The 26,433-nt window shown below is 34.3% G+C and overlaps 1 protein-coding gene across 20 annotated transcripts in view; it reads left to right on the top strand.

Annotated features, from left to right (window-relative positions):
• Positions 1-26,433, top strand: part of TUT4 (terminal uridylyl transferase 4) — a 133,630-nt gene that overhangs the window by 49,915 nt on the left and 57,282 nt on the right. For 19 of the 20 annotated variants that reach the window (XR_012005454.1, XR_012005452.1, XR_012005453.1 and 16 more), the window contains 9 exons: positions 1,731-1,908; positions 3,753-3,841; positions 4,913-4,964; positions 7,362-7,431; positions 8,784-8,910; positions 18,551-18,670; positions 18,846-19,058; positions 22,953-23,127; positions 25,224-25,921. Coding sequence is in view for 15 of the 20 variants with exons in the window: in XM_072772081.1 (XP_072628182.1) it covers positions 1,731-1,908; positions 3,753-3,841; positions 4,913-4,964; positions 7,362-7,431; positions 8,784-8,910; positions 18,551-18,670; positions 18,846-19,058; positions 22,953-23,127; positions 25,224-25,921 (1,722 nt within the window). In the remaining 5 variants the exon portion in view is untranslated. The remainder of the gene's footprint in view (positions 1-1,730; positions 1,909-3,752; positions 3,842-4,912; positions 4,965-7,361; positions 7,432-8,783; positions 8,911-18,550; positions 18,671-18,845; positions 19,059-22,952; positions 23,128-25,223; positions 25,922-26,433) is intronic. The other variant, XM_072772093.1, reaches the window with a different exon arrangement.

Here is a 26,433-nt window from a genome sequence, read left to right on the forward strand (position 1 = left end):
TTTGCCTCTCTCCCTCTCTCTCCCTCTCTGTGTGTCTCTCATGAATAAATAAATAAAATCTTTTTTAAAAAATAGCATAGATAGAGGAGTATTTTCATTGATTGTCTTTTATCTTTATTTCCATGAAAATCTAGCAATATAATTCAGAGCATTTTTTGGTATTTCTGCGTATATAAAATAGTTGTGCTGCATGTTAATCTTGTATCATTGTTTTTATTAAGTGTGTTGCTATTAATACCTTAGATGGATCCTAAAAAAATAGCTCTGAAAACTTTACTCAGCCAAGATTTAGATTATAATTAAGATCGCAGAAGTATTCATAGAAATTTATAAAAATAAGGTTGTTTTACCCTCATGTTTGATTTTCTGTGTCTTAGATAAACTTCTATTGAGACTGAATATGGTAACAATGCATAAAATTAGAAATAAACCAAAGTCTTTGTTTTTTGTTTTTTTATATATAAATTTTATTTATTTATTCATGAGAGAGACACACACACACACAGAGAGGCAGAGACACAGGCAGAGGGAGAAGCAGGCTCCTTGCAGGAAGCCTGATGTGGGACTCTATCCCGGGACTCCGGGATCAGGCCCTGAGCTAAAGGCAGACGCTCAACTGCTGAGCCACCCAGGCATTCCAGGTCTTTAACTATATTGTTGGGGGTAGAGAAGAGAGAACAAACTACTTTTGACTTTTAGAGCTGTTGGGAGCTATGTCTCAAAAAATAAGAGAATGTCTCTTGACTGAAATGTGATAATAAAAAATGCTGTCATTATAACATTAAGGAAATGGATGGTATGGTCTTGGTTATGGTAAAAAATAAAGGGGTGTCTGGATGGCTCAGTTGGTTAACTTGATTCTTGATTTTGGCTCAGGTCATGATCTCAGGGAGTCCTGGGATCAAGCCCCACATCAGGCTCCGTGCTCAGTGGGGAGTCTTTCTCCCTTTGCCCCTCCCTCCTCCTACTCGCTCTCACTCTCTCTTTCAAATAAATAACATCTTTTTTTAAAATATAAATACTATGATGTTGGATAGTGGATGACTTTGTATTTTACTGTTTTATGTAACTTTCACAATTAACATGTGTTTTTTAAAAATCAGAGTACAAAATTAATCTTTAAAAATCATTATGTATATATAGTATATAGTCAGTCCCTCTTTAGCTTTTTGGTTTAAATTGGCTTTCAAACTTTTAGTAGAATCAAGGGTTTTTGGGAACAGTCATTTACCTTAGCATTGGGTAAAATGACAGAAATCAAATGTAAATGGTAGGCAGTATAATAAATGTGATGATATTGTCTAGGATGTTTTCCTGTGACCATTTAATATGATACCATAAGCAGATCAGAGAGGATTCAAGACTTTCTACTGCATATAAAACAGTTCCTTTTCTGTAACAAAATTATCCACAAAATAAGCAGCTAAGTGTTGTACTTAAAGTATTTTGGCTTTGATGTAGCATTTCAGAATTTATACAGGTAGTAAAGTAGAACAAGTTTTATTTTTTTAATGTTTAATGGGAGATGCCCCAAAGCACCCCTCAATCTTCCAGTACTTAGAAAGGCAGGTATTTCTTTTGTCTTGTTTATTTCCATATCCTAGGTGTCTTGAATCAGGCACATAGAAGGTGAATATTTGTTAATACATTTTTGTAGTCTTTCTACCCTAAATATAAGGATAATAAGATAGAAACATTTTTTTTCATGTTGTTAAATGTTACACTAATAGGAAAAACAAGAAGAAAGTGAGCTTCGTTCTCTGCCACCTCCTACCCCTGCCCACTTGGCTGCTTTAAGTGTTGCGGTTATTGAATTAGCAAAAGAACACGGAATCACAGATGATGACCTCAGAGTCCGTCAGGAAATTGTGGAGGAAATGTCAAAGGTTATAACAACATTTTTACCAGGTACAAATATACTTTATACTTAATTTTTAAAATTGTACAACTCTTCCACTTGCTTCTGTTGAACTTAGTGTAAATTTCTTAGTGTTTTCCTTTCTCTTCGTTTCTCCATCTTAGAAGTAGATGAATTTAATTATTTTATAACTGATTTTATGGAAATATTTCAGAAAGGGAAAATGGGGAATTATAATTTTTGTAATAAAAAATTTTAAAATGTCAGTTACAGGAAAATTTCTTAAAGGTCATATTTAATATTATTTTTTAATATCTTTGCCTTCTGAATGGACATTTTAGTTATATTATTTTCAGTATATACATTCCAGGTAGTCACTGAATAAGATTCCTATTGTCTGGGGCAGCCCAGGTGGCTCAGCCGTTTAGTGCTACCTTCAGCCCAGGGCATGATCCTGGGGACCCGGGATCGAGTCCCATGTCAGGCTCCCTGCATGGAGCCTGCTTCTCCCTCTGCCTGTGTCTCTGCCCCGCCCTCCCCCCATGAATAAATAAATAAAATCTTTAAAAAAAAATTCCTATTGTCTGATGGTGAGGAAAAATTAATTTAAATGGGATCGTTAGAAGTAAAATTTGCACTTTTATTTCTTCTTGACTCTGCTGTTTACAGAAAGCTTATGTTTTGAGGATAAAGGGGAGTTGTGCCAGGTTTATTGTAGATACTAATGTAAAGATTATATTTGCTTAGCCCTTATGATTTTTTTTGCATCAATATTGAATTTAAATGTCTATTTAATAAGACTTCTCACCACCAAAAGGATATTGAACACTTGACAAAGTGTTCACTTGTTATGAGATTTATAAGAAAGAATATAAAATTGAAATTTAAAAATGGAAAACGTTTCATTTCTCTTATTTCTGTAATAATGTAGCTTCTATCTAAAAAACACTGAATACTAATTTAAATTAAATACAGAAATAATTTGTTATTGGGGCACCTGTCTGGGGCTCAGTTGGAAGAATGTGTGCATCTTGATCTTGAGGTTGTGGGTTAGAGCCCCACATGTGGTGTAGAGATTACTTAAATAAACTTTAAAAAAAAGAGATGGTTTTAAAAAAAGAAATAATTTATTATTTTAAGAATAGAAATGAAATTTTTATGATTTTAAGGACTTCAGTGACTTTCAGACTTTTTGTGAACTTGACAAGTAGACTTTTATATATACAAATGAGTATGAACTCACACTTTGTAAGAAACTGCACCTGCCTGCCTGAATAGTTCCAATCATGTTATTTTTCAACTTGCTCTCTCTGATGAGATCTTTTTAAAATTTGCCTTATTATGATTTTTAAAATAATATATTCAATAGTCTGAAAAAGTTCTATGTTATTATTCTATATATTTTATTCTATGAACCCTTCAAAGCCACAGGATTTTGTTTTTTTGTTAAGTGACTAGGCTTCACTTTGTAGTTTTAAAGAATGTTGGCATTGAGTGTCTATGATCCCTTTACCATTTACCTCTTAACATAAATAGAAATATTAAAAATAAATGGTAGTTTATGACAATAGGTATATCTAGGTTAGTACATTATTTCCTGTTACATATTAAATGTTAAACTTCTAGTCATTTCTAAATGAACTATTCTAAAATTTTGTTTAAACACTGAACTTTTATGAGTAATTTCTTCCTTGTCTCTGAACTCTGTAACTGAGAAATAGTTTTATTATTTTGTTAGATCAGTTAGAGAAAGGATGTCATTCTTCTATAAATGTTGTAATAAGAATTGGAAGACACAGAATTAAAATAATGCAATTTTCCTACCATTGTTTTTTTAAAATTTCCCCTATTTGTACTCTGTTTCATGCTTTGATATTTTTTCTTTTATTTCCAGAGTGTTCACTTAGGTTGTATGGCTCATCTCTTACTAAATTTGCTCTGAAAAATAGTGATGTTAATATAGATATAAAATTTCCTCCCAGGGTAAGTAGAAAAACCTTTTTCTATGTGATTCTTAACTAGCACTTGGTATTTTTTAATTGATTATCTTTTTAGAACGTGTGAGGGACTATAAAATTCTGGTTTGTAGAGTGTTATGATCATAATTAAAGGTTGCTTTTGGAAACTCTTAGGTGTTAGACATAGATGGAATAAAGAAATAAGGGAGAGGAAAAAGGAAAGAGAAGAATTCAGTAAAAAAGGAAAATGCTATATGTTTGATTATGTTGAATGTTTATTGCTTGTAGTAAGCAGTATAGAAAGTAAAAGAACCTTGAAATCATACATCTGTATTCAAATCTTGGCTGCAATGAGCAAGTTATTTGACCTTTCTGAGACTGAAGTTTTTTAATTTCCAAGATAGGGATAATAACTTTATATTAAATGAGATACTGTATATTGGCATATTTGTGTAGCATGGTACATTATGGGTACTTTTAAAATAAGTAGTAACTAGCACTGCTAACATTATTTATTGACCTTTGCAACATTTCAAATAGTCGGTTGACATGTGTTATGGTTTTTTTGAATAATTTTAATGCTCAAAGAGCATTTCATTTATGTGAAAATTTGATGTTTTAATTTCTCATATGATACGGTCATTTACTTAAGATTAGTATATGATTATTAAATACTTAAAAAATAGCAAAGTACATATTAAAATAAGCATTTGATAAGCTTGTTATTTAAAGTAATGTCTCAGCCTCTTGACAATGCTGGCAGTACCAGTGTCTCTTAAATTTCCTTTCTCAACAACTTCTCTTTATTTGGTAAACTAATTTCTTTCCCATTTGTTTTGCTGTGAAGTTCCAGAATCTTTTCTCATACTAAGAACTTATTAATTCTAGGAATATTGATGGAATAATAGCATTACATTATTTGATTCTACTTCCATGAACAAGGTTCATTAACAGAAAGTAAAACACTTTCTTTTTTTTTATTACTTTAAGATACAGAGCATGATTTTATCTAATTATTTAATGAAATTGAATTCTCTCTAAAGTTTGTAGCTTGAACTTTGAAATCAGTGTGTTGATTTAATTTGAAATCTTTTAGATGAATCATCCAGATCTTCTGATACAAGTGCTTGGGATTTTAAAAAAAAGTGGTGAGTTTCTTTTTTAATTTGTCTTTCTAAAGAAAAATCTTTAAGGGTATATGTAATGTTTCTATATGGCTAATCAAGTTAAACTAATACTCATAGCATATTTGAGTCATTATATTACATATACTTATGTACTTGTTGAATAAGTGTGGTACAAAATTTATATGTCATTAGATCAAAAGTAATTTAAAGTTGATATGTAAAAAAAGTACTGCTTTCGGATAATTTAAAAATGTTAGCTTTGAATATTATGGGTATTCCTTGCATAAAAGATAGAACACCTATAATCGTTAGGAGGTCATTGATGAAGGATGATTTTGGAAGAGACTTGGAGAAAAAATATGTCCACGCGTTGAGTAAATATGTTTTCTTACCCTCACTTAATATTAATCTAATCTCATCATTTATATTACATTAACCAAATCATACCTTCTAAAAGTTTTTCATATCTGCCTTATTTGTTTGGATTGCTTCTGGTATAAAATGGACATTCATATAGGTAAAGCTACTTTTTAAAATAAAAATTTTTTAAAACGACAGTTGTCCTAACCAGGACCTAGGTCATTTAGTACAATATGGAATATTATTAAAGTAAATATGAAATATTATTAAATACTTTAAATATTATTAAATACCTTTTTAAAAAAAGTTACTGCTTTTCTTGTTAAAAGTAGTCTTAAGAACTCAGGATCGGGGCCAGACTTTCTAGGCTCAGATTTTAGTTCTGCGACTTATTGATTATATCCTTTGATAAATTATATAAGGGTTAATGCTTCAGTTTTCTCATTTGTAAAACGACACAATATGTGTATGGTATCTTTTTGATAAGGAGATTGTTGTGAGAATGATGTGGGCTAAGCCACAGTTTAGAAGTGCTTAGTTTATAATAACTTCTTATTAAGGTTAAGGTCTTGCTACTATGATTGCTATTACTATCGTTATCTTAAATTTTATGAATCATAAATAGCTGGCAAGAATATTTGCAGTTTGACTTAGAAGATACAGCTTATTGACCTTAGCCTTACCCTGTCATTGACTTCATAGTCTGTTTTAAACTTCCCTTCTCTCTCTCTCTCTCTCTCTCTCTCTCTCTCCCCCCCCCACCATCATTTTTCCATTATTTGTCAGGTTCTTGTTGGCCATTTTCCTTAGCTATTAAGGGAATGATTTGATCCAGTTAATCTTGTAAAGGGATTTTTTTAGTATCATTTTCTTTCTTAATAAATACTGTTATTGCATAAAAATTTTAAAGCATATTACAGCTAAGAGGTAGATCTAGAGATTTTACTTTTTTTTTTTAAGATTTTTTTTTTTTAATTTATTTATTCAGAGAGAGATCGAGACTGAGAGGCAGAGACACAGGTAGAGGGAGAAGCGAGCTCCATGCAGGGAGCCCAATGCGGTACTCGATCCTGGGTCTCCAGGATCAGACCCCGGGCTGCAGGCGGCGCTAAACCGCTGCGCCACCGGGGGTGCCCATAGCTTTTACTTCTTTAGAATCAGTGGACAGTATCAACCTAGCAAACATATTTTAAATACATGACTGAATCATTGTAAGTCACATATATGGGCTTACAAATTCAGTTTAATTAAAAAATTATTACCACCCGGACGCCTGGGTGGCTCAGCGGTTGAACTTCTGCCTTTGGCTCAGGGTGTGATCCCCAAGTCCCAGGATCGAGTCCCATATTGGGCTTCCTGCATGGAGCCTTTTTCTCCCTCTGCCTGTGTCTCTCTCTCTCTTTCTCTCTCTGTGTCTCTCATGAATAAATAAATAAAATCTTTTAAAAAATTATTACCTTTTCTCTTTTTCTTTTTTTTTTTAAGATTTTATTTTATTAGAGAGCACTAATGGGAGGGGCAGAAGGAGAGGAAGAGAGAGAATCTTAAGCAGATTCCTCACTGAGCTTGGAGGGTTATGTGGGGCTCTATCCCAGGACCCTGAGCTCATGATCTGAGCCGAAATACAGAGTTGGATGCTTAACCCACTGTGCCACTCAGGCTCCCCACACCTTTAAAAAAATTTTTAAATTTAAATTCAATTAATTAACATATAGTGTTTATTAGTTTCAGAGGTAGAGTTTGGTGATTAATCAGTCTTTTTTTTTTTTTAATAACTTTGACTCGATTATATACTTATTAGAGATGTTAAGTCCTTTCTTCTTAAGGTGACTGTAATTTTTGGACAATATTTGGGATTGTGCCTGTGATTTGTGATATACAACAAATGACACCAAGAGAGGTAAGAGATTCTGTTGGGTTGATGCTCATAATGATAAGTCTGTATTATCCCACAGAAGCAATGTGAATGATTTTTAGAAGGAAACTATTTCTTAATGTTTACTGTAGAATAAATATTTGAGAGAAGTTGACATTATCTTGTTTATTTTTTTTCATTAGTATTATATATAGATGTGGAATCTGATTTTCACGCCAAAGTTCCTGTTGTGGTATGCAAAGATCGGAAAAGGTTGGTAATAATGAAGAGAAATATTTTTTTTGAAATAACACCAACTAAGTATGCAGTGAACATTTCCAAGACAAAATTTTGTTTTAGATTTCTCTTTGGATTAATATAACTAGGCTAGTTTCTATTTATTAAAAATAAAAGCTTACTAAAAGCATAAAGCTACCAGTTAAAAACAAAACACAGTAAGGCAAAACTTCATTTTTTTTCTCAAGTTGATTCACCCAACAGTATTGAACTTTTACTATATGTTAAGTACTTATACTATATGCTTCGCTGTAGGGATACAAACATAAGTAAGAAATAGCCTGTCTTCTCAAGGAGCTCACAGCTTTTTAGAATCTAGTTTTTAGTTCAGTGAATTGAATGAGTCATTGAAGACTAATCTTGCCTTTCTAGTCAGATGTCTATAGGACTGAGAGAGCAATGTGCCTATGAAAAAGGAAACTGAAATAATACTATTTGAGATCAATGTGGGAGACATGGAAACAATACAGAAAAAATTAAGTGTTCTTTTATTGAATACTAACCTGTATATCTTAAAATTTAAGAGTACTATATTTTCTTATTCAAAGTTAGAAGGATTTGTGGATTCAACTTTGTTACTTTCTAATTAAAAAATTGAGACATGGAGGAATAAAATATGACCAAATTCATATCATTTAGAGTAAAGTCAGATTTGGAATGGAAATATTCTGACCTCTAGTGGTTTTGTTTGTTTTTTTTTGTAACCACATGTCAAATTGCCTCTTTGTGGAACCACAGATTGTTCTCCCTGCCACCAAAATATCTCTACTAGAATTCTGTCACCCCTTTAAGGTAGCTCCTATTTTCACTTACATATATGCATTACCTGTGGATTAATATGTACATTCTTTCTAATCTGAAAGTAGTGTATCAATAAAATTAGGAAAGCTTGGATAGAAAAAAATTAGAGTCAAGAAGTATAACTAGTCAGTTCATTTCATTTTTTCTTTCTATCCTGTGCAAAGCAAAAAGAATGAACTGGGAAGGTATGTTGTACCACTTGATGTTGATGAAATCAATGTCTTTGATATAAAACAAATTTCAGTGACTCATAATGCTACTTTTGTAATTTTTGATGAATTTAAATACTAAATTAAGTTGAAATTTATTTGTGAAGTACAAGTGAGTATTTAAAAAATCTTTATATGGAACTCTAGTGATGAAATGATTTGTAGTTTTCAGTTAGCTCTCAGTTTATTAAAATTCTTATTTTTATTATGAATTCCTAGATATTAAAATATGGTTACTTAGAAAGGATAGCCATAAGATTTGGTATATTCTGGTTTTTAAGGTATAAACACAGTGAAATTTTTCTTTCCCATTCACAGTGGTTTGCTCTGTAGAGTGAGTGCTGGAAATGATATGGCATGCCTCACTACTGATTTACTTGCTGCCCTTGGCAAGATGGAACCCGTCTTCACTCCCTTGGTGTTAGCCTTTCGCTACTGGGCTAAGGTAAGTGGAACAGAGGAAAAAATACTTGTCTTTAAGGTAAGTCAGGCTTTTCCCCCCACTGACATGTATGTAAATGTTAGTATTTGGGGATAAAATAGCTATTTGTGCCAGACAGAAGGTGATGTGGCAGGTTCTGATTATGGATGTGAAAATAAAATGAAGTTTCATAGAGTAATTGACTTACTATTCTCCTTTTATGTAGTATAGAAATGGTCTTACACATAGTAAATGTGGCTCAAGTTTTCACTCTTCATGTAAATTAAAGTTGTAAAATATAGTTATGCAAGTTAATACATAGGTTTGCAAGGTTTTTTTGTGAGCATCTTTTTTCCCATTTCTGTTTTAGAACATTATTCTCTTTTCTCTAAATTATTGATAACCTATAGCACTTTCTGATTGGGTAACTGCTAGGAATCACGTATCTGTTTCCTAAGTTAGAATTAATTATTAAGGGCTGTGGTTCCTTTTGAAGTTATTTTTTTGGTATGAATGTAAGGAGGAGGAGTAAAGTAATTACCATTATTAGTCCAAATGACTAGAGAGGGTTTAGTTTTTCTGTGTATGTTCTTATCAGTATAGTATTCATCACTTGTTATACTAGGGATGAGCAAATTCTCAGTCTGATACAAAGAGGATGGATATTAAGGAGGTAGTGGTGGAATAATAAATGAGAGCAAAAAATGCTCGAGAATTCTTTTTGGAATTTTTTGTTTGTACTCTGATAAGAGGATTGAACTCAGAGTTGGGGCAGACCCAACTTTGTTGGTTAAGGTAAGGAACAGCTTGAAAAATAAGGAATGATCAGAAGTCCTAAGGTTGGGGTTTCACAATTTGAGGCCTTAAAAAAATTCTAGCGTATGAATATATTCTTGTAACTGATGTAATAAGATTATTGTTGACTACTTTCTGGTTGCCCTCTCTCTTAAGTACTGTATTTTTAGCATTCCAGTAATAGGAAATAGTTTTTTTAGGAAAGCCTCTTGAAACTCTTTAGCCTTATCAGTCCCTTATAATCAAGTATACGGAATATAGTCAATGGTAATATAATACTATTGGTGATAACAGATGGTAGGTATACTTGTGGTTGTGAGCATAGCATGACATACAGAATTGTTGAATCACTTACGTTGTATACCTGAAACTAATATAATAGTGTGTTTCAATTATACTCCAATTAAAAACATTCTGAGGACCAACTGACAGGTAATAAAAAAAAAAAAAAAACATCTGCAAGGGGAAAAAGGTTCCCTGAGCTTTTTTATTTTCATTTTTTATTGTATGTATAAATACAACTTGCACAAGTTGATATTTTAATATATGTATTAATTGTGAAGTGATTACCAACCTGTTACCTCAGATGGTTACCTTTATTGTGTGTGTGGTGAGAACTCTTGGGATATATCTTCCTAGTAAATTTTAGGTATATAGTATAGTAGTGTTACCTATAGTCATCATGCTGTACATTAGATCACCAGACCTTACTCATTTTATATCACTGAAATTTTGTATCCCTTGACCAAAATCTCTCCCATTTCCCTCTCCTCTGGTTACCATTCTAACCTCTGCTCCTATGAGTTGGACTATTTTAGATTCTACATATAAGAGAGATTATTAGCATTTGTCTTACTGTGTCTGTTTTCTTTCACTTAGCAAAATGTCCTCTTGGTCCATCCATGTTATTGCAAATGGGAGAATTCTCTTTTTTAAGGCTGAATAAAATTCCACTGTATGTGTATACCGACTTTTATCTCTATCTGTTGATAGACATTCAGGTTGTTTCCACAACTTGGCAATGAGATCCCTGTGTTTTAAGAACTGTCTCGGGATCCCTGGGTGGCGCAGTGGTTTGGCGCCTGCCTTTGGCCCAGGGCGCGATCCTGGAGACCCGGGATTGAATCCCACGTCGGGCTCCCGGTGCATGGAGCCTGCTTCTCCCTCTGCCTGTGTCTCTGCCCCTCTCTCTCTCTCTCTCTCTCTCTCTCTCTCTCTCTGTGACTATCATAAATAAATAAAAAATTAAAAAAAAAAAAAAAAAAAAAAAGAACTGTCTCGAACTGCCAGAATGTTACTCCTCTGTGAGATTCCAGTAGTGTTAACAGCATACATAAACAGTTTCTTAACAGTTACAAAAAAGTTTCTAATTAACTTGACTTAGTCATTAGGTAGCACATTTCCTGTCCTAACACTCTGGATAAATGGGAATTTATTTTAGTGGAATAACTAAAGCTCTTTTTATAAGTGTTTTTTATCCTCTCATTTTTAATTGTTTTTTTTTTTTTTTCAAGTAAATTCTATGCCCAATGTGGGGCTTGAACTCAGGACCCCAAGATAAGAGTCACATGTTGTTTTGACTGAGCCAACCAGAAGCCCTATATTCTTAAATTTACCAAGCCATTAAACTTCAGTGATAATTATCTTTATTGTCTAAATAAGAAAATAAAAACAAAAATTAAAAAATATCTAAGTATAGACTAGTCTTATAGATGCAAAAGTCTAAATGAAATATAAATAAGTAGAATATATAGTGTATTAAAAGGTTATATGCCATGACTATGCAGGATTTATTTCAGGAGTATAAGAATGGTTTGATATCAGGAAGTCTGTTAACATAATTTATTATATTAACAATTTGAAGTAGAAAAAACATAGATGCTGAAAAGGGAAGTTCTTCATAAAAACTAAGCTCTTAAGTAAACTAGTAAACAAAATTAATGATGAAGACTATTTACTACCAAAACCAGACAAAGACCCCACCAAACAGGAGAATTATAGACCAATACCCATAATGAACATGGAAAAAATTCTCACTAAGATACTAGCCAATAGGACCCAACAGTACATTAAGAGGATTATTCACCATGACCAAGTGGGATTTATCCCTGGGATGCAAGGCTGGTTCAACACTAAAACAGTCAATGTGGTATAACATATCAATAAGAGAAAAAAAAATATTATCCTCACAAATGCAGAGAAAGCATTTGACAAAATACAGCATCCATTCCTGATCAAAACTCTTCAGAGTTCAGGGATAGAGGGAACATTCCTCAGCATCTCAAAAGCCATCTATGAAAAGCTCACAGCAAAATCATTCTCTTTTTTTTTTTTTTAAGATTTTTTATTTATTTATTCATAGAGATGCAGAGAGAGAGAGAGAGGCAGAGACACAGGCAGAGGGAGAAGCAGGCTCCATGCAGAGAGCCTGACGTGGGACTCGATCCCAGGTCTCCAGGATCACGCCCTGGGCTGCAGGCAGCGCTAAACCGCTGCGCTACCGGGGCTGCCCGCAAAATCATTCTCAATGGGGAGACACTGAGAGCATTTCTCCTAAGATTAGGACCATGACAGGGATGTCCACTCTCACCACTGCTATTCAACATAGTACTAGCCTAGCCTCAACAATCAGACAACAGAAAGAAATAAAAGTCATTCAAATGGACAAAGAAAAAATCAGACTCTCCCTCTTTGCAGATGACATACTGTACATAGAAAACCCAAAAGACTCCACCCCAAGATTGCTAGAATTCATAGAGCAATTCAGCAATGTGGCAGGACACAAAATCAATGCACAGAAATCAGTGGCATTTCTGTACCCTGACAATGAGACTGAAGAAGGAGAAATGAAGGAATCAATCCCATTTGCAATTGCACCCAAAAGCATAAGATACCTAGAAATAAACCTGATCAAGGAGGTAAAGGATCTATACCCTAAAAACTACAGAACACTTCTGAAAGAAATTGAAGATGTAATGAGATGGAAAAACATTCCATGCTAATGGATCATTGTGAAAATGTCTATGCTACCCAGGGCAATGTACACGTTCAATGCAATCCCTATCAAAATACCATGGACTTTCTTCAGAGAGTTGGAACAAATAATCTTAAGATTTGTATGGAGTCAGCAAAGACTCCAAATAGCCAGAGGAATTTTGAAAAAGAAAATCTGGGGATCCCTGGGTGGCAGAGCGGTTTGGCGCCTGCCTTTGGCCCAGGGCGCGATCCTGGAGACCCGGGATCGAATCCCACGTCGGGCTACCGGTGCATGGAGCCTGCTTCTCCCTCTGCCTGTGTCTCTGCCTCTCTCTCTCTCTCTCTCTCTCTGACTATCAGAAAAAGAAAACCCATGCCCAAGGGGCATCACAATGCTGGATTTCAAGCTGTATTACAAAGCTTGAAATCTTGATCATCAAGTCAGTGTGGTACTGGCACAAAAACGGATGTAGAGATCGATGGAACAGAATAGAGAACCCAGAAATGGGCCCTCAACTCTATGGTCAATTAATCAACAAAGCAGGAAAGACTATCCCCTGGAAAAAGGATAGTCTCTTCAATAAATCGTGTTGGGAAAATTGGGCAGCCACATGCAGAAGAATGAAACTGGATCATTCTCTTACACCAGACACAAGGATACACTCAAAATGGTTGAATGATCATTTAGCAGGAATCCATCAAAATCCTAGAGGAGAACACAGGCAACACCCTTTTTGAACTAGGCCACAGCAGCTTCTTGCAAAATACATTTATGTAGGCAAGGGAGACAAAACCAAAAATGAACTATTGAGACTTAAGATAAAAAGCTTCTGTACAGCAAATGAAGCAGTGAAGAAAACTAAAAGACAACCTACAGAATGGGAGAAGATATTGGCAAATGACATATCAGATAAAAGGCTAGTATCCAAGATCCATAAAGAACTTATCAAATTCAACACCCACAAAACAAAAAATCCAATTATGAAATGGGCAGAAAACATGAACAGAAATTTCAGCAAAGAAGACATAGACATGGCCAACAAGCACATGAGAAAATGCTCCGCATCACTTGCCATTAGGGAAATACAGTTCAAAACCACAATGAGAGGGGATCCCTGGGTGGCTCAGCGGTTTGGCGCCTGCCTTTGGCCCAGGGCACGATCCTGGAGTCCCAGGATCCAGTCCCACATCGGGCTCCCGGCATGGAGCCTGCTTCTCCCTCTGCCTGTGTCTCTGCCTCTCTCTCTCCCTCTCCCTTTCTCTCTCTCTCTCTCTCTCTCTCTCTCTGTGTCTATCATAAATAAATAAATCTTTAAAAAAAAAAAAACCACAATGAGATACCACGTTCCACCATTGAGAATGGTGAAAATTAATGAGACAGGAAACAACAAATGTTGGAGTGGATGTAGAGAAAGGGAAACCCTCTTGCACTGTTGGTGAGAATGTGAACTGGTGCAGCCACTCTGGAAAACTGTGTGGAGGTTCCTCAAAGAGTTAAAAATAGAAATGCCCTATGACCCAGCAATTGCACTGCTGGGGATTTACCCCAAAAATACAGATGCAGTGAAATGGCAGGACACCTGCACCCCAATGTTCATAGCAGCAATGTCACAATAGCCAAACTGTGGAAGGAGCCACGATAACTCTTGACAGACGAATGGATAAAGAAGATGTGGTCTATATATACAGGGGAATATTACTCAGCCATTAGAAACGACAAATACTCACAATTTGCTTCAACGTGGATGGACCTGGAGGGTATTATGCTGAGTGAAGTAAGTCAATCGAAGGACAATCATCATATGGTTTCACTCATACGTGTAATGTAAGAAATAGTTAAAAGGATTATAAGGGAAGGGGGGCAAGTGAATGGGAAAAATTAAAGAAGAAAACAAACCATGAGAGACTCCTAACTCTGGGAAACAAACAAGGTTGTGGAAGGGGAGGTGGGTAGAAGGATGGGGTAACTGGGTGATGGGCACTGAGGTGGTGGGCACTTGACGGGATGAGCACTGGGTGTTATATGTTGGCAAATTGAACTGAAATAAAAACAAATGTAAAAAAAGACCATTTACTAAAAAAATAACAAAAACATCATTTTAAATGGTGAATGACTCAAGCTATATGTGTTAGAATTAAGAATGTTACAGAGACGTTCACCAGTAATGTTGTACCTTGTTTTGGGAGATTTAAAAAATGCGATAAGAAAATGAAATGAAACCATGTAAATATTGGAAAAACAGTAGCATTTTATTAGTGGTATAATTGTACCTATAAAACTATAGTAAAAACTATTGGGAATAATAAAAGAATTTGTAAAAAAAAATAAAATAATTTATAAGATGACTAATTACAATATAAACATAGGTTTTAGTAGGTTTTCTCTGTCATAAAAATAACCTGGTAGAGTGAAAATCGAAAAATACTAAGTGATAGTACCACAAATTATAAAATAAATAAATTTAATTAAAAAGATACAAGAAGGGCAGCCCAGGTGGCGCAGCGGTTTAGCGCCGCCTGCGGCCCGGGGTGTGATCCTGGAGACCTGGAATTGAGTCCCATGTCGGGCTTTCTGCATGGAGCCTGCTTCTCCCTCTGCCTGTGTCTCTGCCTCTCTCGCCCTCTCTGAATGAATAAATAAATATTAAAAAAAAAAAGGTACAAGAAGAAAATTACATTATTGAATGGTATAAAAACGAAATCTGAACAAATTCATTTATTCAGCAAACATTTGTTAAATGCTTCCTTGTGCCAGATACTGTTCTAAGTGCTTGAAATATCTAACAAGATATATAGAGTCCTGCTCTCATGAAGCTTACATGTTTGTGGAAGAATCAGCCAATAAACAAAATATAAGTAGTATAATATCTGATAGATTTTAGTGGTATAAAAATGAGATGATGTGATAAGAGAGTGACATTATACCAGATGGTTAGGGAAGATCTCTTTGAGGAAGTGATATATATTTTTTTAAATTTTTTAAAATTTATTTATGATAGTCACAGAGAGAGAGAGAGAGAGGCAGAGACACAGGCAGAGGGAGAAGCAGGCTCCATGCACCGGGACCCCGATGTGGGATTCGATCCCAGGTCTCCAGGATCGCGCCCTGGGCCAAAGGCAGGCAGGCGCTAAACCGCTGCGCCACCCAGGGATCCCGAGGAAGTGATATTTAAACTCAGACTAGCAGTAACCAGCCATTTGAAAGACTAAGAGAATAGTATCCAACAAATACCTAGTACAGTTCTCCTAAGGTACAAGAGAGCTTGTGAGGAAAAGAAAGGAAGGCAGGAGTGCCTGGAATGAAGTGAGAGAGAGAATGTTTCTGTGGTAAGGAATTTGGATTTTAATTGTGGTGAGAAAGCAGTTTTTTTTTTTTTTTTAAGATTTATTTTATTTATTCATTCATGATAGACATAGAGAGGCAGAGACACAGGCAGAGGGAGAAGCAGGGCTCCATGCCGGAAGCCTGACACGGGACTCGATCCCGGGACTCCAGGATCACTCCCTGGGCCAAAGGCAGGCGCCAAACCGCTGAGCCATCCAGGGATCCCAGTTTTGTTTTTTTTTAAGATTTTATTTATTTATTAATGAGAGAAACAGAGAGAAAGGCGCAGAGACACAGGCAGAAGGAGAAACCAGCTTCATTCAGGGAGCCCGATGTGGGACTCGATCCCAGGACCTGGTATCACACGCTGGGCCAAAGGCAAATGCTCAACCACTGAGCCACCCAGAGGTCCCTTGTTATGAGAGTTTAGTGGAAGTAATTGATGAGAACTCCAAAACTTTTAGAAAATGCAAAGTTACAGTGTTCTTAGATAGGGAGATGCTACCCCTAAAATGTTAAATCATCCTAATTTAATTTTCAAGTGTACAGTAATCTCAATTAGAATTACCAAGAGTTTAAAAAAATTTGATGGAATAATCTTGAAATTACTGTGGATGAATATTTGAGAATAGTCAAAAGAATTCAGAAAGAGAACACTAGTGAAGGAGACTGAATTTACTACTATAAAATTGCTTGAGTCAAGCATATGTCATTGGCATAGGAATAGACAAATAGATCTGTGGAATAGAACAAAAGGCCCAGAAATTGTAATGTATGAAAAATAAAAGATTTCATTTCAGTGGTAAAACAATGGTTTATTTAAAATGGTGCTGTCACAGCTGTATATTTTTTTAAAAATATAATTGTTTTATTTAAATTAAATTAGTTAACATATAGTATATTATTAGTTTCAGAGGTAGAGTTCAGTGAACAACGGTATATTTCTTGAAGAAAATAATGTTGGATCCTTAGGACACTTAAATGCAAAATAAATTCTACTTAAATGAAAAATCAAAATTTTAGAAGAAAATTTTAGAGGATGTGTATATAACTTATGGTTTGGAGAAACCTTTTTACCATGTTAGGAAACCTAGAAGCTATATAGCATAAGCATATTTAAATATATATATACACACACACACATTAATACATTTTGTATGATAAAAGGTTCTTTAAAGAATGTCAAAATAAATATAGATTGGGAAAAGTAACATTGTTCAAGTGCATATATCAGATTTAAAAGGTTATTAACTGTAATGTAAATTGATATGCAAGTAGAAAAAATTGGCAAATAATTCAATAGGCAGTTCAGAAAAAAGGAAATCTAAATGGTTAGTAAACATGAAAATTGTATAATCTCTTATTGAAGAAATGCAAATTGAAGTAATTATTAGATAATTATATTTCATACATCCCATTTTTTTTAAGTGGTAATACTTTGGAAAGTGTGTACATTCATGCTACTAGTGTAAAAGAAGAATTTTTTCGTGATTTTGGCAAACAATTAGATATTAGATATATTACACATTTTTACTTATTAGACATATCACATTTTTTAGATATTAGATATTATATCTAATATTAGATACTAGATATATCACACATTTTTACTTATTTTTAAAGATTTATTTATTTATTAGTGAGAGTACGAGTATGTGCAAGGGTAGGGAGAGGCAGGGGGAGAGGGAGAGAGAAACCCAAATAGGCTCTGCGCTAAGCATGGATGCCAACATGGGGCTTGATTCCATGACCCTGAGACCATGACCTGAACTGAAACCAAGGGACAGAAACTTCGACTATGTCACCCAGGCATCCCTCTATCACACATTTTTGAAATCCATCAAACATATTCTTGGAAATATAGCTCATATAAATAATCACCAGTAATAAAGATAAAACAGCATTGCTTAAAGTGGCAAAAATTTGGGATAAAATGTGAATGCTCTGGGTGGGGAGACTTGTTGAGTAGCCATCCAGATCATAGACTATAATTTAAGCATTTAAAAGATGTGTTGGGGGGAAAATATATAAATAGATAAAAGAATGTGTTAGATCTGTAGTAATTGACTTAGAGGAACTTTGTTGGTGCATTGTTAAGGAGAAGAATAATATGCAGAGAGATGTCTATAATATGATTTTGGAAAAGAATGACATAAGGAAATCTTTTCTGCATTTATAGAGAAAATAAAAATATATAGGAATACATTTGTATATGGTTATTATAGAAAAAGGCATGAAAGAGTATATAGATGATCATTAACACTGAGTCAGAAGTAGAAGATAAAATCTTTTAACAACGTGTACACCATAAAAGTAAAAAGCACTAAGTTTGATATTCCATTTAAAATACATATGTGACTTTATATGCAATAAAGAAATGAATGGGAAGATTGTCATCACTGTGTTAATAGTTATTTCAGAGTGGTGAGGTTTCAGGTCATTCCTTATAATTTTTGTTACTTAAACGTTTTGCATGATTACAATAGGACAAAAACAGCTACTTATATTATGAGGGGAACAAAGAAGATTAAAGCTAATGGCAGTACTTTTTCCCCCTTTGTTTTGCAGTTATGCTATATTGACTCCCAAACTGATGGTGGAATCCCTTCTTACTGTTTTGCTTTAATGGTGTTGTTTTTTCTACAACAAAGAAAACCTCCTCTTCTTCCTTGCTTACTTGGAAGTTGGGTAAGCATGAATTTGTGATATGTATGTGCATGTATATATGTAGTTCGTTCTTACAAAGTGCTTTGTTCAAACGTTTTAAGCTAGAATTCTGGTTTGTTTGTTTGTCCATCTTTTTGTTTGTTTTTGTTTTTTTAATAATTTTTCCACTACCAATTTGGAATGCCTTTTTATGTAGATTGAAGGCTTTGACCCAAAAAGAATGGATGACTTTCAGCTGAAGGGCATAGTAGAAGAGAAGTTTGTGAAGTGGGAATATAATTCAAGTAGTGCAACTGAGAAAAACTCAATTGCTGAGGAAAACAAAGCTAAGGCAGACCAACCAAAAGATGATACCAAGAAGACAGAAACAGACAACCAAAGTAATGCCATGAAGGAAAAACATGGCAAAGTAAGCTTTTTTTTTGTTTTTGTTTTTGGCTTTTCTTTCTGTAGAATTTGTGATGCCTTCGATTGAAGCTCTTTACTAGTAGATTGACTGACTTTGCATAAGCCTCTTGGCCTCATTTTCCTCATCTGTAAAAGTGAGGGGTTGATCTGGTTTAGTTTTTCAGTACTGAGATTACTTAATGAATTTATACCTCATTTTGGAAGATGTGTTTTGCTTTATTCATGTCATGGTAATTCTTTACTTCTTTTTCATTTAGACAAGGAAAATTTCCTTCAGGAGTTGGGTTGTGATCGAAACTTTAGCATATGGGAATTGTGTTGCCAGATTGGTGGAAAAATAAAGGCCCTTTCCTCCTTTAGGGGGTGGCTTGCTTATTTAATCATTCAACATTCATTTATTAAGGACCTGCTATGTGCCAGACATATCTTGAGGGCCAGGGGACCAAAGATAAATATCCATGGATTGTGTCCTCTAGAAGAATGTAGTCTTCTGAAATAGACATATTACAGAAATGAAAGCATTACTGAAATGATTGCTCTAGCTATATTGAATTATATGTAGTTGCCTGAATATACAATTCTCCCACTTTTCTAGACTTCTTTCTACTCTCAACGACCAATAGATAGTAATTTTGCTTATTACTTTGGTAAGACAACTGTGAAGAAATCCAAAAAGAACTTCTACACATTCCCACCACCACCTGCTACTGTCTGCACTCACATAGTCTACCTTGATACGTGCTTTCATAAAGGAACTTCCCAAGTTGCTATCTAATTTTCTCCATTTGTCCATCTTTTTGTTTGCTTTTGTTTTTTTAATAATTTTTCCAATTTTAATTCTATCCCTTGTTTATTCTAGAACACTGCTCTAGCAGTTCTCTTTGCTCTAAATTAGCAATTTTTCATTCTTTATTAAATCAAAAATGCTTTTATCTCTCCCAGTTTAAATAAAAAATAGGAACATCATCTCCCTTCCCAGCTAGCTATTCCTTTGCACCTTTTTGCAGTGAAACTTCTTGAAAGAATTGTACATATTCATATTCATAAGAATTGTACATATTCATTATTTCCAATTTGTTTCCTCTTAACTCATTGTAATCAAACTCAGGCTTTGACCCTCATCAACCTACCAAAACTTATATTGTCATCTTCCACTTTTTTTAAAAAAAGATTTTATTTATTCATGAGAGAGAGAGGCAGAGACACAGGCAGAGGGAGGAGCAGGCTCCATGCAGGGAACCCGATGTGGGACTCGATCCCGGGTCTCTAGGATCAGGCCCTGGACTGAAGGCGACGCTAAACCGCTGAGCCACCAGGGCTGCCCCACATTGTTAAATCCAGTTGTCACTTCTCAATTTTTATATTTTTGACATATTAGCAATCTTTGCCAGTTGATTATTTTCTTCTCTGAAAAATTTCTTGACTTTGAATATAGCATACCATGGCTGATCATTTCTTCTCAGTCTCCTATGCTGATTGGTTTCTCCTTCTCTCTTTGGTCTCTTAATGTTGGCATGCTCCAGGGCTCAGTCCTTGATCCCCTCCCCTTTCTTCTGTATCTACACTCCCTTGGTGATCTTACTCAGTTGCATGGGTTTTGCATACCATTTGTATGATACTCCCAAATTTAAATCTTCAACCAAACCACACTCTTGAATTCTCTAGTTGTATCTCCAACTATCTATTTAATGTCTCTGCTTAGATGTCTAATAGATGTCTTTAACTTAACATGCCTAAAACTTAGAATTCTCTAGTTGTATCTCCAACTATCTATTTAATGTCTCTGCTTAGATGTCTAATAGATGTCTTTAACTTAACATGCCTAATACTCCTGGTCTTCCTCTTGCTCCACATAATAGCGTTCACTTCTAATTTGATGGCATTTCATCCTTTCGTTTGCTCAGTTAGAAGCCTTGGAATCATCCTTTACTTTTCTCTTTTATACCTTATATCATGTCTGTCAGGAAATCCTGTCATTTTTATTTCAAAGTATATTTAAAATTTGAACACTTCTCACTGCCTCCATTGTTAATATGCTAGTCCTAGCCACCATCATGTTTGACATGGATTGCTACCATAGCTTCATAATGAGTTTCCTCTGTCTACCATTGTTCCTACACAGTTGACCCTCGAAATACATGGATTTGAACTGTGCAGGCCCACTTATGTGGATTTTTTTTCAATATAGTATAGTACTGTAAATGTATTTTTCTCTTCCTTATAATTTTCTTAATATTTTCTTTTCTCTAGCTTTATTGTGAGAATATAGTATATAATAAATATAACATATAAAATATGTGTTAATTGGCTATTTATGTTATCAGTAAGCCTTTTGGTCAACAGCATGCTATTAGTGGTTACGTTTTGAGGGAGTCAAAAGTTATATGTAGATTTTGACCTCCATGTTGTTTAAGGGTCAACTTACAGTCTGTTCTCAGCACAGCAATCAGAATGGTTCTTTGAAAACTTAAGTCATATCACGTTCCTCCTCTTCTCCACACTCAAAACACTTCAGTTGCTTCTTATTTAATTTAGAATAAAAGCTGAGGATTTCTTACTGAGTAGCTCTTTTTTCTTCTCTTCTTTCCCTTTCTCTACCACACTAGCTTTCGTGGTTTTCTTTTTAAAGCTAGTCAAACTCCTCTACAATGTGCTCATCTGTTCCCTATTCCTCTTCTTCAAATCATATCTTTTTCACAAGAACTATTCTGACTGTGCTATTTAACACTGAAACCATGTCCTACTCTCATACTCTTGTCCCCTTTTTACTAAACCTACTCAACTTTTTATTTCCACACCACTTTGCTTTTTCTAACTTGTTATGTAATTTACTTGCTTTTGTTACTTTTCTTCCCTAGAAAGTAAGATCCACTAAGGCAAGGATCTTGGGTTTTTTTTTTTTTTTTTTCATGATTATATCCGAGTGCCTGGCACATAGTAGGCACTCAATTAATAGTTGTAGAATTGAGTAAGTGATTGTTTCATGTCTTTTTGCTCCTTAGCGGTCACTTTTAGCCAGTTTTTAGGTAATTTCTTTAGAATTCAGCATTACCTGTTTTGTAAAAACTCCCTGATTTAGAGGCCCATTTAACACATAGTGTTTAATTGTCAAATTGTCTCTTCCTTTCCTAATACTCTATGAAGTAGGAACTTACGTTATTTGAGTGGTAGTATGGTAGATATAGTGATTAGCAACATAAATTCCGTAGCCAGGTGGTCCTGAGTCAGATCTTTTGCCCTGAAGTAGTATCTACTTCATAGAGTTGTTAGAATTAAATAGTTACTGTATGTGCAACACTTAAAAGAATAAATGATGCATAGTTGACCATTTTGTTTAAATGTGGGCTCTCATTTTTTTTATATCCTCAGCATAGTGCTAGAGACATAGTAGGTTCTAAATAAATGTTTGCTGAATGAAGGAATTAGCTTTTGAATGCCCAGGGCATTATTTCGCTTTTTAAAGCAATTACTGCAATAAGGAGCTGTAGTAATTGTTATGCAGTGGTGTGCAACCTTGGCTGTACATGCAAATCACTTAAGGGGCTTCAAAAATCCCTTTGCCTAGTCCATAGCCCAGGTCAGTTAAACCAGAATCTTGGGAAGGGCATGGAAGGGGAATGGTACAGAGCTCAGGTATTAGTGTACTTTAAAGCTCCCAGTGTTATCTGATGTGCAGCCACGTTTGAGAATCACTGGTTTAGTGGGAAGAACATAAAATTCTAGGAGTCAGTAAAGTAGAATTCTGTTCCCAGCTGTGCCACAAGCTGCTTTTTGGCAAGTTACTTCTTTATACCTTAGTTTTTGTAAAGGTAACCTCTAAGGTCTTTTTAAACTGAAAATTCAGTGATTCTGTAGTTTTGTGAAGCTTAAATGAAAAGTATTTTTTCTTTTCCAGTCTCCTTTAACATTGGGAACACCAAATCAGGTATCCCTGGGACAGTTATGGTTAGAGCTGCTAAAATTTTATACATTGGATTTTGCTTTGGAAGAATATGTCATATGTGTACGGATACAAGATATTTTAACAAGAGAAAACAAAAACTGGCCTAAAAGACGAATAGCTATTGAAGGTGAGATGATGTATTTCATTTGGAGAATGTTTTTGTGTGCCACTTCATCATTTGTTTCTACTGTAGTGTTAAAAATTATATACCTTGGCTTTGTAGAATTGTATTTGCCACTAGGTTGTCATTATACGTGTCAGGTAAATTCTTTATCAAGTCCATGTTAATTTTATAGGATTAATACTTATTTTAAGGTTCCTAATCTATAAATATATTGCTTAGAGTTGTTAGCATATTACATGCCTTTATTTTAATTTTTAATTCTGAAGATTTTCAAAAATATAGGAAAATAGAAGAGTTTGTATAACTCCCCTTTTAGAAGAAGAAACAAAAAGACAAATTATGATAGCTGCAGGCTTTAGAGCTCATTTATCTACTATATGTAAGTGTACAAGATATAAGTACATGTTTGAGTTTATCTGTGGGTCTAGAGAAGGCCAACAGAGGACAAGGAACAGAATAATGTATAGTCTAAACAGACTTAAAATGATGGACAAAAATTCAATTCACAATCTATAAAAAGTGAGTGAAATACTTCTTAGAGTATTCCTATAAGTTTCTGTCATAAAATTATGTTAATATATAATTTTAAAATACAGGTTTTCTGTTGTCTTCTAAAGTACCTCATCTCTAGGAATGTGTAAGTCACGGAGGTGTATATAGAGAATATAATCAGTGGTGTTGTAATAGTGTTTGTATAGTGACAGATGGTGGCTACACTTGTGAGCATAGCATAACTATAGAGTCTAATCACTATGTTGTACACCTGAAACTAATGTAACATTGTATGTCGGCTATACTTCAAAAACATTTAAAAAAATACCTCAGTTATTAAATGTGGCTAAGCTCAAAAAAGATTGAAGAAAAAAAGAAAAAAAATTGATGTTGACAAAAGTTGCACATCAAATCCCAAGAATATTAAGATCTTTAGAGATGCAAATTAATAGGTTGGTTTTGAGAAAATTTAAATCATGCAGCATTTCACTCACTTTTTATTGATTGTGAATTGAATTTTTGTCCATCATTTTAAGTCTGTTTAGACTATACATTATTCTGTTCCTTGTCCTCTGTTGGCCTTCTCTAGACCCACTCAAACATGTACTTATATCTTGTACACTTACATATAGTAGATAAATGAGTTGCAGCTATCATAATTTGTCTTTTTTTTTTTTTTTTTTTCTTTTTCTTCTTCTAGAAGGGGAGGAAAAGCTTTTGGGTTTAGAGAGCAGCCTGTGGACTTAGATAACAGCAAAAAGTAACAGATGCCCAAACGTTAACAATCTGAAGCCTGCCTATTGATCCTTTTACTTAGTGATCTTCAGTAGTGAAGAAAATGTCTTTTGGATGTCATCCATTTGTTCATTCTTCCTAGGACTTACTTGTATTTAAGGCTTTTAAAATCCAAAAACTCATAAGCATTTTTGAGGTCTTTTATATTTTCTTAATAATAAAGATGTAGTTGATATAAGCCTTTTCAGCATACCCATTTTAGACTGGATCAAAATTTAAATTTTGGTTTAATTTTTACTTAGATCTCTTTCTTTCTACTTTTTTATTTCTTTTGCTGTTTAATTTTCTGACCTCATTGAAGTTAAATGTTAAAATCATAGTTTTTAACTTGATGCTTTTGAGAGTTATAGGTTATATTTTATTTGTTTAAATTGCAAAGAGTTTGTAGCTGAAGAATATTATGACGAGATGAAAATTATTCTTTTAAGAGATGAAAATTATTAATGGGTCCTAGAGGTTTGAAAAATTTTATCTAATGACAGAATAGGTAGGCATAATGGTATGCCTTTTCTACCAATTTTATCATTGAAATTTTGTAATTACTGAGTTGGATGTTCTTGACTAGCATCTCATTAATTACCCTTATTATTTTTTCTTCTCTTTGCCCCTTAACATTTTTGTTTTATGACAGAAACAAAGGAAAAGATATTCCTATTATATTTCTCTTACTCAGTTTGTAGGAACTTCCATTTAGGAAAGCTTTGGGTAAATGTACTTTGTTGACAGTATAGCAGTTCAAATCTGTTTGGATAAGCTTGGAATTGTAGTTTGTTAGTAGATACTTAGCAACTTACCATTTCCTTTTTTACTAGATCCATTTTCAGTCAAGAGGAATGTTGCACGGAGTTTAAACAGCCAGCTTGTTTATGAATATGTTGTGGAGAGATTCAGAGCAGCTTATCGGTATTTTGCCTGTCCTCAGAGGAAGGGTGGAAATAAATCTGTGGATTCCATGAAAAAAGAGAAGGGGAAAATAAGCAATAAGAAATCAGTGAAGTCTGACAATATGGCATCCAATTGTTGCATTCTACTTGGAGAAAGCACAGAAAAAATAAATACAGGAAGAGGTCAGCCTGATAAATATGATGAAATGGAATGTACATCACAGAGATGTATTACTGAAGATGACAGTTTGTTGGTAAATGAACTAGCTTTGGCTGAACTTGGACGGGAGTCTTCCTGTCTTTCTACCAGTAAAGGCAGTGAATTAGAGCCAAAATCAATTAGGAAACAAGATGATTTAGCACCTTCAGAAACTTGTTTAAAAAAGGAACTCAGCCAGTGTAATTGCATTGATTATAAATCCCCTGACCCAAGTGAATCTGCTGGTACAGACTGCAGGTCAAATACAGAAACAGAAAGTTCACATCAGATTGTGAGCACTGACACATCTGCTACCTCTTGCAACTGCAAAGCTACAGAAGATGCTTCTGACCTTGATGATGATGATAACCACCCCACCCAGGAATTATATTATGTGTTTGATAAGTTTATTTTAACCTCTGGCAAGGTAGGATACAGATTGTAAACAATCTGTAAGATTTTGTGGGTTTTGTATGACTATAATTTTTAGATTCAGAAATGTAAAAATAGCTTCCTTCTATGATGGTAGACTATTATATTTTGGAATGATATTTTGGTGTATATTTTCACTTTTTCCTTTTACATTTATTCCTATAGTTGTCTTAAAGAATGTGTATAAAACCTCAGAAGATTTCAGGCACTCTTACTAGTTGGTTTGTTTCACTTTCTTATATAAAAGGATTCATCAGATATATGCAAATGAGTTTGCCAAAGGCAGCAAATATTTTAAATTTTATTTTTTTACATATATGTTTATTTTTTCTTCCACAAAAAAGAATACAAGGTTTGTAAATTCTGATAGCATTCTATTTTAAAGTTTTGTTTTGACATGGGGTGGGTAAATACAAATTTAATAAAGATAGTCGAGCAGAAAGTAAGAACAGGAACCAAAAATAGGAAGAATCCAGATCTCTGTCTGCCATTGAGCTTTTCTTTGGA

The sequence above is a fragment of the Canis lupus genome, chromosome 13 (genome assembly GCF_048164855.1).
Source record: "Canis lupus baileyi chromosome 13, mCanLup2.hap1, whole genome shotgun sequence".
Taxonomy (NCBI): domain Eukaryota; kingdom Metazoa; phylum Chordata; class Mammalia; order Carnivora; family Canidae; genus Canis; species Canis lupus.